General features: G+C 45.3%; 1 protein-coding gene across 1 annotated transcript; it reads right to left on the bottom strand.

Moving 5' to 3' along the window:
* Positions 1–485: 485 nt before the first annotated feature.
* On the bottom strand, positions 486–3,024 carry CKS2 (CDC28 protein kinase regulatory subunit 2). Its single transcript, XM_050328895.1, has 3 exons — positions 2,927–3,024; positions 2,094–2,221; positions 486–1,138 (listed from the first exon to the last, which is right to left on the bottom strand). Exons 1-3 carry the CDS (start codon positions 2,983–2,985, stop codon positions 1,086–1,088), a joined length of 240 nt encoding a protein of 79 aa, XP_050184852.1. The 5' UTR covers positions 2,986–3,024; the 3' UTR covers positions 486–1,085.
* Positions 3,025–15,250: the final 12,226 nt, after the last annotated feature.

Raw genomic sequence — 15,250 nt, 5'->3', positions numbered from 1 at the left:
GCTTTATTTCTTTATGGGGGTGTAATTAAGTTTTACAATCTGTTTATTCTTTTATTGACATGAATTTATGGCTATGTATATGACACTGGTACTAGCAGTTAACTGAACAAGCATGAAGACATCACTATGCAATCACAGAACCATAGAATTAACTGGGTTGGAAGAGACCTCTGAGATCCTCAAGTCCAACCCTTGATCCAACCCCATTGTGATCACCAGGATCATGGCACTCAGTGCCACATCCAGCCTCATCTTAAAAACCTCCAGGGACAGTGAATCCACCACCTCTCTGGGCAGCCCATTCCAATGTCTGATCACTCTGTCACTCCACACTCCCAGGTCCCTTCCTGCCTGGCTGCTCTCCAGCCACTCTGTGCCCAGCCCATGGTGCTGCAGGGGTTGTTGTGGCCAAAGTGCAGGACCTGGCACGTGCCCTTGGTTGAACCTCATCCCACTGGAATCAGCCCAACTCTCCAGCCTATCCAGGTCCCTCTGCAGAGCCCTCCTGCCTTCCAGCTGATCCACACTCCCCCAGTTTGGTGTCATCTGCAAATTTGCTAATGTAGTACTGAACACAGAGTTTATACCAAATAATCATTAATAGCTTCACCAAGTTAACTGAAGTAGGTACTCATAAAATGTTAGTCAATGAATACTTGTTTTGACCAGTAAATTAGAACTCCAAGCATTGAGGCTTTATAGAACATTAAAAGCAGTTTATTTCTTAAGCCTACTTACTACTAAACAGAACTATTGAATTTGAATATACTACGCTACAGCAGAAACAGTGAGTGCAAAAATCACTAAACACAGATAACAAGTGAACATCTAACCAGAATGTGCAACACAAACATGAAGCAATTTAATTCGGAGAGGCACTTGCACTGACAGTAAAGGTAAAGTCATCCACTCTGAACATTATAGCAGCCTACTTGAAATTTCACTTGACTGAGCTTTGTTGCTGTGAATAATACAGCTCATGCACAGGTTTGGATGCATGTTTTGTAAATTTAAAGTATTCACTGAATACTACCAACATATATACACTCATATACATAGTTCCAGAAGATTGAAGAGGTGATGGCTTATTTCTGCTCCTCCTTTGGAAGAGGTCTCCTGAAGAGCAGAATATGCGGTTCTGTGGAAAGAAAATCGAAAGCATCAGTCTGTCACTCGAGGCTCATTTGAAGGGATTTCTTTCATTTTGGAAGTTTGGGATGATAGCTGAAGCTTGCTATCAGATTAAGTAGATCAAGAAGTCAAAATATGGCTCCAGGTGTAATATTAACAGACCAACTTTGCGGTACCCTTATAACAGTCAAACAGGTATTTTTTAGTTTTACACCAAGTGGTAGCAGTATCATAAACTTAAGATACTTACAGAAGGAAGTATTGGAAAAAATAGAGAATATTTTTAGTTACTCTTTACATTGGGCTATTTGATGAACTCTTACTGAAAACTTAGACTAACAAGTTAGGCAAACTGTCTGTTAGGTACATCATGTCAAGCATCAACGACATTCACTTCAGTTAATATAGCTAGCTTACATTATTATTGACGTGACTTAATCCTAAACACCTCCAGAAAAGTCTAAAGTATCAAAGGCAACAAGGTAAGGGAAACACTTGGTTACACTGATTTCTTCACCTGATTCTTCAGAGACTTGGACCTCCAACTGCTGCTGCAGTTCACGTATCACCTGTTACTTTTTAGTCAGGCTTGTCTGTGGTAAGTTACCTGGCAAGGCTCTTCTCACAGTGCATCCTCATGGGTAGAGTTTGGGGCTTCACATCCCATAAATTAAATGAAATACTGATTTTTCAGTAGGCTCTGTAGCTAGAGTTTAAACTACACTGTGGATTTTTCAGTGCACTAATAGAGGACCTAACCTATGTAAGTATTAAGGTTATGTTGCCTTTGTTGAAAAAGGGGCTAAAATAGCAAGAAGATAAGCAGGAGTCTAAACATTCAGTATTTAATTCCAGCTGGATTCCACAGCACAAGGAGTTACGCATTACACGCTTCAGCTAAGTACTAGGCAGTTAATGTTTTAGACACTTTTTTTCATCTAACTCTGTTCAGATGTGCTCACCTGGCGCATGGATCATATAGTGAACCCAGCCAAGACTCTGCTGAACACCAAGACGTCTCCACTCTTCTTCAGACATCAGATGAGATTTTGGCACTTGTTTTGAAAGTTCTCGTGGCAGCATCACGTGTCTGTAGAGATTTAATTATTAAACACACACACAACACTAGAAAAGAACATCTCTACAGCGAAAGCAAGCAACTAATGAATACTTAACTCTTCCTATAAAAAAAGCCTAGGGGATATGACTCTTACCACGACTTTGATTATGAAACCTGTCTCAGAATCGAGCTTAAAATCACTTATGGCTATTAAACATTACATCTGTAATGCAATTAAACACTGGAAGCCAACCTGCATTCTAGTGGAGATTAATTCGCCTTCACGCTCCATTTATATAAGTATGCGTTCCTGGCAAGCGGCTGCCATATCAGCCGCTTGAAAAAGTAAGGACTTTGGACTTCTACAAACATTTGTAATACCGCTTTCAAGGAAGCCTCAGCAGCGGCCGGCGCAGCCCCATCCCAGGCTCTGCCACAACCGCCTCGCTGTGGCGGCGCCGCTCCGCGCGCCCCATCGCCTTGCGGCCGGGGCTTGCCTTCGGCGCTCGCCAGGCGAGCGTGGCCAGCCCACAGCAGCAGCCGGCCACCCGCCCCAAAGCCACGCGAAAACCCAGCACGGAGAGGCTCAGCTCGCCGCGGCCCTGCGCCCTCCCCGGCCCCGCTCCCTGCGGTGCGGGCAGCGCGCACGGCCCGGGAGCGGCGCCTGCCCCGAGCCGCCCTGCTCCGGCGCAGCTCCTCCGAATCCCCGCAGCGGAGCCTCCCGCAGCCTCTCACCGATACTCGTACTGCTCGTCGGAGTATTTATCGGAATAGTAGATCTGCTTGTGGGCCATGGCGGCGGGAGCCTTCTCTCTGTCTCTGTCTCTCTCTCCGTCCCCTCAGCCCTCACGGCCGTCTCGCGCACCAACCGCCCCCCGTCCGCGCCCCGCGCCGTTTGAATCGGCCCGCTCGGCTCCCATTGGCTCCCGCCGCGCCGCGTGACCCGCGCGCTACCACCCCCCCCCCACCCCGCAGCCAGTCGGAGGGGGCCGCTGCGGTGACGTCAGGAGGAGGGAGGGGCACGGACGCGTCGTGATTGGCCAGCGGCGGGCGGGGCGGGGCGGGGCGGGGCTCGCGCCCTTCCAACGCTTTCCAGGGCGCGGGGGATCGGTTGGGGGAGCGGATGGCCCCGCGCATGCGCGGCCCGGTGTGGGGCCGGGGTCCCTTCAGCCCCCTCACGGTGTCCGTGGGGCCGGGCTCGCCCCACAGCGGCGGGGAGACCGCTCCGTGCGGCTCTGTGCTGCTCCGTGCTGCTCCGTGCTGCTCCGTGCGGCTCCGTGCGGCTCCGTGCGGCTCCGTGCGGCTCCGTGCTGCTCCGTGCGGCTCCGTGCGGCTCCGCGATCCCGCGGGGAGCGCCGTGCCCTGCTGGCTGCCCTGAAGCCCGCGCTGTCCTGGCGTGCCGCGCTTCACGCGTGGCGCTCGCTGGCGGTGCGGGCGGGCCGAGCGTGAGGGCGCTCGGGGCGGTGTGGGCGCTGGGGCGGCATTCCCAGCGCACGGACCGCCTTCCCCGGCGAAGCGGCGCAGCCAGCGCTTCCCTGGGAAGCTGTGCCTGGCAGCTCTCCGGAGTTGGATGAGGGGCGCCGGAGCTCCCGGGATGTGGGTGATGTTGGGGCCCTGTGGGGTGAGACAAAGTGGGGGCATGGCCAGGAAGGGCGATTTCATAGAACCGTAAACAGTGGGAAGCGACCTTGAAGATCATCCCGTTCCAACGCCGTGCGTGGGCAGGGACACCCCACACGAGATCAGGTTGCTCAGGGCCCCATCCAGCCTGGCCTTGAGCACTGCCAGGGATCCACATCCACAGCCTCCCTGTTGCAGTGCCTCACCACCCTCGCAGCAAACAATTCCTCCCTGATATCTCGCCTGATCCATGTCCCCTGGCTGCAGTGTGCTGCTCTATCCTTGCTGGGCCTCTGAAGAAAAAGGAGATTAGGTTTTAAACTTTATGCTTTCATGGTGCTGCCCGAAATGCAGGTGCTGCCCGTGATAATCCATCTGTCTGGTAACTGTTGATGGAGAAAATACCAACCAAGGCCGTGTGAGGCATGGCATGCCTGGGTAATACAGATGATTTTCTTATCATCGTTTCAATTGGCACTGTAGCCTGTCTTAAACGGTAAAGTTTAGGCCAGTCTCACACCTTGCAGCGTATCGTAACGTAGCAGTAACAGTTTTCTCTTAATTGGACTGCATATTATGGCTCGTTGGCACAGGTCTTTTACAGGTAGAATGAAGTCACTGTTTTAGAAATGCTGTAGTTCAGTGTGTGAAATTCATTTAGCAAAGATCCTCGGCAGAAGTGTCAAGTGCAGTATAATTGTAAAAGTACAAACCACCTGCAAGGATTAATTGGATTCTTCAAAACAGAGGAGTTTGGCGTTTTTTTGTCTTAATCTCAGGCAGCACAACTGTTATTTTTAAATATTTGAGGCAGAGCACACACAATAATTTCTGTTAGGAATGTCATTGTGTAATAATGGGGTAAAAAAAGATTAAATCATCGTGAGAAAGGGGTTTGCTGGATTGGAAGACATTTCTGTGCCTTCTTTATGAGCTATGTGCTCCCATGTGCTCATATGCTACATGCATGTTCCACCTGAGAAAAAATTGACCTTCATGTAAGGCTTTGTGTAAGCCTTCCTCCTATGAATTCATGAAGTGAAGGTCTGACGTCCCTTCAAAGCAACTTTTCTTCTATTGCTAATACTCTTAATGATACCTGGTCAGAATTCTGAAGAGGATTAAGAGGATTCCTAGGTAGATACGTGTTCAATCTTATCTGAGATCCCTCTGATGAATTTGAAAATCCTTGTTCCTCAGGACTGACCCAAGTGTGTTTGTAAGGCAGCTGGCAGAGCTGACAAAACTAACATATTGGTTTTAATAATCTAGGATTAGGAGATCTTATTTAGTATCCGAGTGTCATTTCAACTTCTTCTTTCATCAGTTCTTTTCCCAGACAGGACTTAAAAGCATTGGTGAATGATAAATAATGCAACAGTACCAGGAGCTTGTTAAGTTCCACTATTAATTTGCTGTTTGCCAGCACACTGAGGAAGGTGATCCTGCCCATTCAGCACAAGTGAGGCTGCTGCTGGGGTACCATGCCCAGCTCCGGGCTCCCCAGTGCAAGAGAAAGATGGTGCTGCTGGAAAGAGTCCAGTGAAGGGCTAAAAAGATGAAAACGTGAAGGCAGTGTGAAAAGAAGACCAGAACCAGGCTCAATCCAGTGGTGCCCAGTGACAGGTCCTAGAGGCAGTGGGCACAAACTGAACCACGGGATGTTCTCTGTGGACATCAGGAAGCCTTTTTTTTTTGCTGTGAGGGTGATGGGGCACTGGGAGAGGTTACCCAGAGAGCTGCTGGAGTCTCCATCCCTGGAGATCTTCCAAAGCCATCTGGGCATGATCCTGGGTAGTGGGCCCTAGGTGGCCCTGCTTGATCAGGGATGTTAAACCAGATGACCTCCAGAGATCCACCCTCAGCCACACTGTACTGGTACTGTGTGAAACGGGGCTCTTCAGCGTTTTTTTCAGAATGCTGTTACGCACGAAGGCTGTGTCAGTCCCACTGCAAAGAAAAGAACAAACCGTTCTGTATCCAGTGTGGAGAGAACAAGAATGCTTGAACTTTGTCAAGGCAGCTTTGTGCTGGACCTTAGGAAACATTTCCTACCTGTACCTAATTTAATTGTCTAGATCATTTTAGGAAAAAAAAAAAAATATATCCTGCAGGAATATTTTTGGTGCAACTGATCCCGTCTTTGATCAGTGGTTTCTTTGCAGCCTGCTTTCTGTGACTCTGTCAGTTATGCTTTCCCATTGTAACATTTACCAATATGGAGTGTAGAACAAAAGTAATTTCTTTCCCATCTCCAATGCTCTAGAATGATGTTTTAATTTTAATTGTAATACGTTTTCCTATTCAAAGAATTTAGTTTCTGAAGTTAAGATTATTAGATGGTGAATCGATATCCTGACTGAAGATTTTGAACCAGGTTAGAAGTGAACGAAACCACAAATATCTATATTTATTAAAGAGAAAAGCTGCTGAGAAGCTGTTACCTTACACTCATGCCTCAGCATGTCAAAGGCATGTATCAAAGCACATTTCAAAGTTTGCCATAGTGCAGACTGAAAAAGATTCTGCGTAGCCGTAGGGGCATAGATCTGTTAGAAGAGGCGTGAGGCAGCTGCTCAACTGGTATGGAAACTCCTGCTTAGAGCCCTGCCTGATTAGGGCAGTTGCTGTGATTCAGTTGCTGCTGAAACACAAGATAAAATGGCGAAGCACAAGGAGAATGTTCTTGAGCTTCTCTCCCTGCCTTCTGTAGCTGTTACACGGGCGTGTGTAATTTTGAGCGTCAATATTCTGCACTCTGTTAAGAGAACAGCATGACTGTAGTCAGCATAGAGGCTCTTTAGGACTAAAGATGGATGATGGACATTGTGGGCGGTGATCTCAGGTACCTAGATAGGAGCAGATTTAAATCCTCTCTATAACCTGTTGCTTGTGACCAAGGCCATCCACAGAGGTGTGTGGGCCATGATAAATAAAAATCTGTTGCAATGAAGGGCCTGTGTACACCTTGCTATTGCATATACAGAGTTCAGGATGAAAGTTGTGGTAGATGAAAATATTTTCTGTGCTTTCCGTCAGAAGGGAAAGATGCAAATTTTCCCGTCTGTATTGTGCATAGCAGCCTCTGATTGACATTTTCTGCAGATTTTTCTGTTCAGTTCTATTAGACATTTGGAAAAAAAAAAATATATGTACTTTTACTGTGCTTCAGTTTTCAAACATGTCCTTGTAAAACACGAACGTCAGATGCTTGAATGTATTTTTCTGAATAGAACAGCAAGATCAGAGTCAAGGAACCTTTTGTACTATCTTAATGAGTCATAGTCATATATACAGTTAATAACTTGTGAATAATTTGCGCATGAATCACATTCATAGCATATATTGATGAACTGTTACCTATGTTTTTGTATTTTCAGTGTTTCTTATAGAAGCAAGGCTTAAACAATCAGAGTCTTCATCAGTTTTGATCCTTCATTTTGAACCTATTGGCTGGTTTGGTGAAACTTAACAGAAATGTTGATAAACTATTGTAGGTTTCATGGTAACAGGTGGATGGATAGAGCAGAAGGACTCTGATGGGGGATGATGCTACAATTAAAACTTATGCCTTGCTAGATGGAGAATCAACATGGGGAAAAAAAGCTTTGCATAAATGCTTCAGTGGTAAATATCCTTCGGCCTTTGGTGCATATGCCTTCTGCGACAGCAAAGCCACAAACCTTTGAGTCAGTAGAAAATCAGTCTCACTTAGTTCTTATTTCAGTGATATTACTTTCTTTTTGCTGATTTTATTTGCTGGTTTTATATGATCTTTACCTTGTATTCCACAACACTAGTAGCCTTCAAAGCACTCTCAGGCTACTTGTATGTGTGATATTAACAACATTTGTCTCCACAGGCTTGATCTTCAGAATTAGTTTGCCTCAATTTAGATACTTAAATTTGAATTTACTGCCTCACTTAATTTGAAGGACTTTATAATAAGCATTGAGTTATTTGTGTGCTAATTAACATCCCCCCAGTTATCACAGAAGATGGATTATTTTTGTCTTGGTTTTCAGTTACACAAAAATATGAACCGGGTCCTGGAGAGACATAAGAACGATGCTATGTTTTGATGGTTTAGCTTTCTGTGAATAATCCAATGTAAGTGTTGAAAATAATCTAGTTGAATTGCTGAGAATTTTCCTCTGAAAGAAAAAAAACTTGAAAAATAGAGCCAATTATAATGCATGCTCCTATCAGTACCTGTGCTGGTTCAAGAATTGCATTTTAAAAGATGTTCTTGAATAAATTCTTGAATAAATTATTCCCAAGCCATAGCTTGCAGGATGAGTTCAGAAGTGCAGACTGTGTGCGATTCATTCAGATCCTTGCAGAGCTTGGAGGCTACTGTTGATCTGTGTCATTTCAATGACATTTAATTCTCTTACTCTGTTTCTGTGCATCTTCTCGTGGAAGTAGTCATTAGAACCTAGTCAAAAGACTACAGCTCAGATCTGAAAAGTGGCACTGATGAGCCTGGGGGTGACAGGCCAGTGCTGGGGGTGAAACAGTAGCTCAGCTAAAGGGCATCTGCACCAGTGCACACAGCGTGAGTAACAAACAGGAGGAGGAGGCCACTGGCAGGAGGAAAGCTATGACGTAGTCGTCATCATGGAAACGTGGTGGGATGGCTCTCAAGGCTGGGGAGAGTCAATGGATGGTTCCAAGCTCTTCAGAAGGCACAGGTGAGGAGGGAGAGGGGATGGGGTGTCTCTGTACCCTGGGAGTGTCCTGACTGTGCAGAGCTCCAGGGCAGGGCTGACGGGGCTGAGTGCCTGTGGGTGAGGATTGGGGCAGATGTCCTGCTGGGAGACCATCCCGCTGCTACAGAGCTCCCAGCCAGGATGAAGAGGCAGGTGAAGTGTTTTATGAGTGTCTGGGTGACGCTCCACAATTACCAGCCCTTGTTCTTGTGGGAGACTTTAACCTGCCAGACGTCTGCTGGAACCTCAGCACAGCAGAGAGGAGACGGTCTGGGACGTTCCTGGAGCGTGTGGAAGAACAACTTCCTGGCACAGCTGGTGAGTGAGCCTGGCAGGGGCTGCCCTGCTGGACTTGCTGTTCGTGAACAGAGAAGGGCTGTGGGAGATGGGGTGGTCTTGGGCACACTGACCATGAAATGATATTTTCAGTTCTTGCTGAAGTGAGGAAGGGGGTCAATAAAACCTCTACCTTGGGCTTCCAGAGGGTCGACTTTGGCCTGTTCAGGACACTGGTTCAGAGAGTCCCTTGGGAAACAGTCCTTAAAAATAAAGGGGTCCAGGAAGGCTGGACACACTTTAAGAAGGAAATCTTGAAAGGTGAAGGATTGGGCCATCCCTGTTTGCCAAAAGACAAGCTGGCAGGGAAGTAGGCTGACCTGACTGAAGAGGGAGCTTTCACTGGAACTCATGGAATAAAAGAGATTTTATGACCTTTGGAAGAAAGAGCAAACTCAGCAAAAGTACAAGGATGTTGTTAGGTCTGTCAGCCTGACCTTGGTGCCTGGGAAGGTTGTGGAACAGATCATCTTGAGTGCAGTCACACGGCACATACAGGACAACCAGGGGATCAGGCCCAGACAGCAGGGGTTTAGGAAAGGAAGGTCCTGCTTGACCAACCTGACCTCTTTTATGACCAGGTGACCTGCCTGGTGGATGAGGGAAGGAGGATGTTGTCTCCCTGGACTTTGATCAAAGAGGATGTTGTCTACCTTTACTTTTATCAAAGGAAAGCCTTTGATACTGTCTCCGATATCATTTTCCTGGAGGAGATGGCAACCCATGACTTGGACATGTGCAATCTTTGCTGTGTTGAGAACTGGCTGAATGGCCAGACCCGGGGAGTGGTGGTGAATGGAGTTAAATCCAGTTGGAGTCTGGTCACTCCAAGTGTTCCCAGGGCTCAGTATCATGGCCCATCCTGTTTCATATCTTTATCAATGATCTGGACAAGGGAATCAAGTGCCCCCTCAGTAAGTTAGTGGACAACACCAGGTTGGGTTGGAGTGTTGCTCTACTGGAGAGTAGGAAGGCTCTGCAGGTGGATCTGGACAGGCTGGATCAGTGGGGCCAGGGAAAATTGTATGAGGTTCAGTACAGCCAAGTGCCGGGTCCTGCACTTTTGTCACAACAACCCCAGACTGCGCTGCAAGCTTGGGGAAGAGTGGCAGGAAAGAGGCTGGAAGAGGACCTGGAGGTGCTGGTCAAAGCAGCTGAACATGAGCCAGCAGTGTGCCCAGGGGGCCAAGAAGACCAATGGCATCCTGGCTTGTGTCAGCAATAGAGTGGCCAACAGGACCAGGGCCGTGATTGTCCCTCTGTACTCAGCACTGGTGAGTTCACACCTCAAATCCTGCACCCAGCTCTGGGCCCCTCAGTTCAGGAAGGACATGGAGGGGCTGGAGCAGGTCCAGAGAAGGGTAAAGAAGCTGGTGAAGGGTCTGTAAAACAAGTCCTATGATGAACAGCTGAGGGAGCTGGGGTTGTTTAGCTCGAGGAAAAGGAGGCTCAGGGGACACCTCATCTCTCTACAACTACCTGAAAGGAGGTTGTAGCCGGTGGGAGGTTGGCCTTTTCTCCCAGGCAGCTACCGACAGGATAAGAGGAAATAGCCTCAAGCTGAGACAGGGGATGTTCAGACTGGACATCACGACGAATTTCTTCACTGAAAGAATTGTCAAGCTTTGGGATGGGCTGCTCAGGGAGGTGGTGGAGTCACCAATCCTGGAGATGTTCGAGAAATGACTGGACATGGCACTTAGTGCTGTGGTTTAGTTGACAAGGTCAACTTCAGTCGAAGGTTGGACTTGATGGTCTTGGAGACCTTTTCCAGCCTTGATGAATGAAAAATGACTCTATTCCCATGTTAAACAAAATCAATAATGCTAATTTTAGCAGATGATTTCCATAGCAACCAATGCTTATATAACAAATTCAGGATGACACTGTATAATGACTGGAGAATCAAGCAGCAGAAGATGCTGTCAAATGAGGCACAGTCCTCCTCAGATTTTTCCTGTAGGCTGTGCAATATGATGCTGTCTTAAAGTGGATCAAGGACAGGAAAATCTGTAGTGCAATCTCAGAGTTCTTCATTTACTGGATATTTTTGACACAGTGTTTAAATAGTTTGAGTAAAGGTTCTATTTAAACTTTAAAATGTCAGTGCTAGACCTGAGAAAAGATCCTTTTAGCCAAACTTATCTCTGTGGCTTTCTCTAATGGATACCTTCCAGAACTAAATAGTGTAAGAGTCAGAAAAGTATGTGATGACATGTTTCCAGCTTAGTCTAGATTCTGGGCCTACTAATGAGGGATTTCTTTGCAAATAATAGGGCATGTGGATTTTTGTTTCATGAATCTTCAGGTCATCTTTGGGCCAAACATTTTGTCTCCACTGTATCTTATTACAAGGATTTCCATGGCTAAACAAATTCCTTTATGAGAAGAAGCATCTTTTGTTTATGTTAAATCTGCCACATGCTGGGTTTTGCATTGAAAGAGCCCTCGTATATTTATTCATTGTCCCAGATGTTTGTAGTTTCCAGAGGTAGGATTTACATACTACAGGATTATGGGCAAAGATTTTGATTTTGAGTCCAATGAATTGAAAGTTTCCCCTCCTCTTACAAGAACATTCCTTGTTAACTTCTGTGAAGTAACTCAAATGTTTAAAATGTATCACTTAAAAATTTTGTTCATTCACAGTAGTGAAAGGAAATGTATGGGGGCTGAGAATACATCTGTTTGCAAGTATTAAAAAGGTTGTTCAAAGTCTTGTTTAATTAAAGTAGTAGAAGATGACTGAATTCAAATGAAATCAAACAGAATCCGAATAAATCCACATACACACAAATATTTTTTTCTCTTAAGGTTATTGTGGCAATTTAAGGTTTAGAATAGCCACTGGAGGGCTCACTGATCTCATGTGAAATGACAAGCTTGTCTTTGAAAGTCAGTACTTCTGGGTTTTGGTTAAGGCAGTATTAACTGCTGTGCTCCCCATTCGAAGAAGACTGGATGATAACAGAATTTTTGAAGGTAAGGGGCAGAGAACAGTTACATTTTTGTGTCAAAGAATAGCAGTTTTGTGACTGTTACCCGTGTCACAGTGTGCGAACGTTTACAAATGTTTGGAAGGTAGGAGGATCTAAATGTCATAAAATAAGCATAAAGGACCAAAGTTCCCAACCCCCTGACCATAAAACATGTGAAAAGGTCTTCCTGTCAGACAGCAGGGTTCCCCCATTTTGAGGAGCCACCTACATGGGACAGATTTTCTCTTCCCTCCTCTGTTTTGTGTGAGACACCAAAGCTCCAGTGATGAGTCCAGGGTTTCTCCTGGCATTTTGAATCAAGTCTTTATTTCTTTGGAGTTAAACAGAGCCTAGTTTTCGGAAACTTTGGGAACAATGAATTCTGTTTACATATTCTAATATTTTTGTATTTTCCCCAGCCTGAATTTTTCCTTTTTCCTTTTGTTTTTTTAAGTATCTCTCTCAGATATGTTGATTATTGTCCTATTCCTGACTCAGTGAATGCAGCTGGATGGTTTATGTGTAGTATGAGTGTGATCCTTAAGTTTACAGGAGTATTTACCACTCTTCTGTGGGATACACACATGCTGAACAAAATACACAGCTCCTGAAGTGATTTTACCAGTCAAATATATCCAAATATTTTTCCAAAATATCATTCTTTGTGTTATCCCAGAACTTCACTAGTCTGTTGCCTTACTTTATGGAAACTCCCTTGATTTGTTGTTGTCCAGTGCTCATTTTCAGCTCTGTCTGTTCCAAAATATTTCCCTTGCACTGAATAGCTATTTAAATTCTTTCCCACGATTTTGAATCCTGCATTTTGCAAGATACTTTTTTTTTTTTTTTTTAATACTCTGCTTATGTGTCTCAGCTTTGAGTGTTCCTGGTCACTCCCTTAGTCTTTATTTTAGACACTGGAAAATCATCTGTTGCAGGAAATACACAGAACTTTGAATTTGTCTTGACAGGTAAACCTCTTTTATCATTCACAATGGAGCATAAATATTTTTTAGTTTCTTAGTGTTCAACCCATCTTTCTAATAATCAGCTTTTTCATCATTCCTGTAAAGACTTAAATATCCACCACTTAAACTGTTCCACTATACCTTATCATGCAGTATCTATACAGAAAATGTTTTAATAGCTATAACACAGATGGAAAGAGGATTCTACCTGGAAATGCATTTTGTTGAAGTCTGTTTTTCCTACTGCTCAGACTAAAAACATTAATCAAATAAATCCATTTCATTCAGGACATTTGTTCATGGTGCCATCTTGCTAATCTGATACAAAAAGAGCCTTCTTCAGGTGACTTCACTTCTAAATATTGGAAAAATGCTCACGTTGAGATGTTGTCTTGTTTTTCCAGCTGTATCCCTTTTCTTAAGATAAAGATTGCCTCTGCCCTGAACTTTTCCAGTCAGAAGATCACAGAGAACCTGGCTTTTAGTAGTTTTCCTGAGAATATCCTTGACTGAGTTGGCCATACTTGAATCTTACATCATTACATGCATGCATTTACAGGCTTACCTTAAAAAAAGAAAAAAAGGTAGTTCAGCAAATTCACAGAAAAGAAACACAGGCAAACTGATTCATCTTGCTTTACAGGTATTAAAACTTAATGCCTTTTCTTGTTTTTAGCAGAATATCAGCAGTGTTGTCATGGATACTGAGTCAGGTCCTGTTTTGCCATCTTGCAGATGTGCTAAAAATGGGATTTTCCCTTCCCACCTGTTAACCATTCATATGGATTTGACTGAGGGTCCACCGAAATCAGTGAAAAGTCTCTAGTCCTCTCAGCAGATTTTGGACTAGAATGTAACTGAACAGTAGAATGGCAGCAAATATTCTGTTTCATGACAGTTTTCAGGTATTTTGTGCATCTTATTCCACTGTTGAAAATCAGATGCATGCTGTGAGCCTGCTCTCATGCTGGAGCACACCAAGCTGCCAGCCTGTGCTGGCTTAGCCTGGTAGTGCAGCTCCTGCATCTTGGTGTTCCTCCCATGGTAATCTGTCATCACTGCAGGAGAGACATGCAGGTGCAAAATAGTAGGCCTTGTGACTTTTTAAAATACATTTTTTTAAAACTTTTGTTTTGGGGCATAACCTTTTTATCCGAGGTTCAGAGTGTGGACTGACTGCGGGCTTGGAAATCATTCTCTTCTCATCTCGGTCCATGAGCCGTGGGAGCGTGCTCCCCCCTTGGGTGGGTTTGGCTGAGTCAGTGCAGCTGCCAGGGATCCCTTCCCACCGCTGGCAGGGGTGGGAGGAGGCTCCCAGGCACCACTCTGGGGAGGATACGCCAGGGTCAGCCCCAGAGTGCAGGGAGCCTCGGCTGCAGACCCCTCTGTGTCACAGCCATGCCTGTGCCTGGCACTAAAATTTTTCAGCTGTATCTCAGAACTGTCAGGTCTGTCATACCTCCTTTTTTTCGTCTTTTTTTCAGTTTCCCTTCTCTCCCAGATCGTTTTTCCAACTCGTGCTCCCCTCTGTGATGGTGGAACTGCCTGCCTTTCTGGCACAGCAATGTCACTCTTGACTCACTGGTCCCACTCATCCTACCTGCTGTACAGCACAGAGCTGAAGCCTGCGTGACTGTCCTTGACTTCAGCCTCAAGCCAGAGGTTATACAATGCACTGCATCTCACAAAACTGCTGGTAGTTCAGACTTTATGATTGGTCTCTTTGTTTCTTTGCAGGAAAAATCCCTGTGCTTACTGCTGGCCATGCTGATTTTAGATGAAACCTTAAAGGCTGTGGGAGATGATAGCCCGATTCTTTGAGAAGACAGAAAAAAACACCGTGAATTTGCCTCTTAGCACGCCTTCCAGAATGAGGTGTTTGGTAACAAACCACCTCAGTGCAAGTTTTTGGCAGGCAGAGGGCTGGGGACGTGTAAACTCGGTTCACATTTTTAACTGAATCTGCACCGTGCAGCTGCACGTGCATCAGTGCCCATGGGACACGCCTGCCAGAATGCATCCCAGGCTCCCCATTCCTCTACTGCACAGACCAAGGACTGGCCAAAACCTGCCTCAAATTTATTTCTTTTGGAAACTGCAGTGGGTGGTAGAAATGGATTGCAGCCACATTCTTACAGAACCATAATATGCAACAAACGGTTGCCATACTCATGCAAACCTGGTCAGAGCTTCCCCTTTCATGCTCCTCAGCCTAAATAGATTACCTTATAAATTGGTACATGAAGGCCATTGCTAAGTCTTTGGTATATATACAGCTTTCCAGTGGAATATAACTTTACTATCAAACCCTACAGCTGACTTCAGAAAGAACTGGGTTAGGTGTTGTCACTGCTCTTGGTTTGCAACTGCAGGATGGTAAGGCTATAAATCTGGAACAGGACTTAAAAAAAAAAAAAAAGCCATAAAATGCATACAACTTGGAGA

This window comes from Myiozetetes cayanensis, unplaced genomic scaffold (genome assembly GCF_022539395.1).
Source record: "Myiozetetes cayanensis isolate MyiCay16 unplaced genomic scaffold, myiCay2020 scf4, whole genome shotgun sequence".
Taxonomy (NCBI): domain Eukaryota; kingdom Metazoa; phylum Chordata; class Aves; order Passeriformes; family Tyrannidae; genus Myiozetetes; species Myiozetetes cayanensis.
The sequence above is the reverse complement of the archived record's forward strand: the minus strand, read 5'-3'. Positions and strand labels throughout refer to the sequence as shown.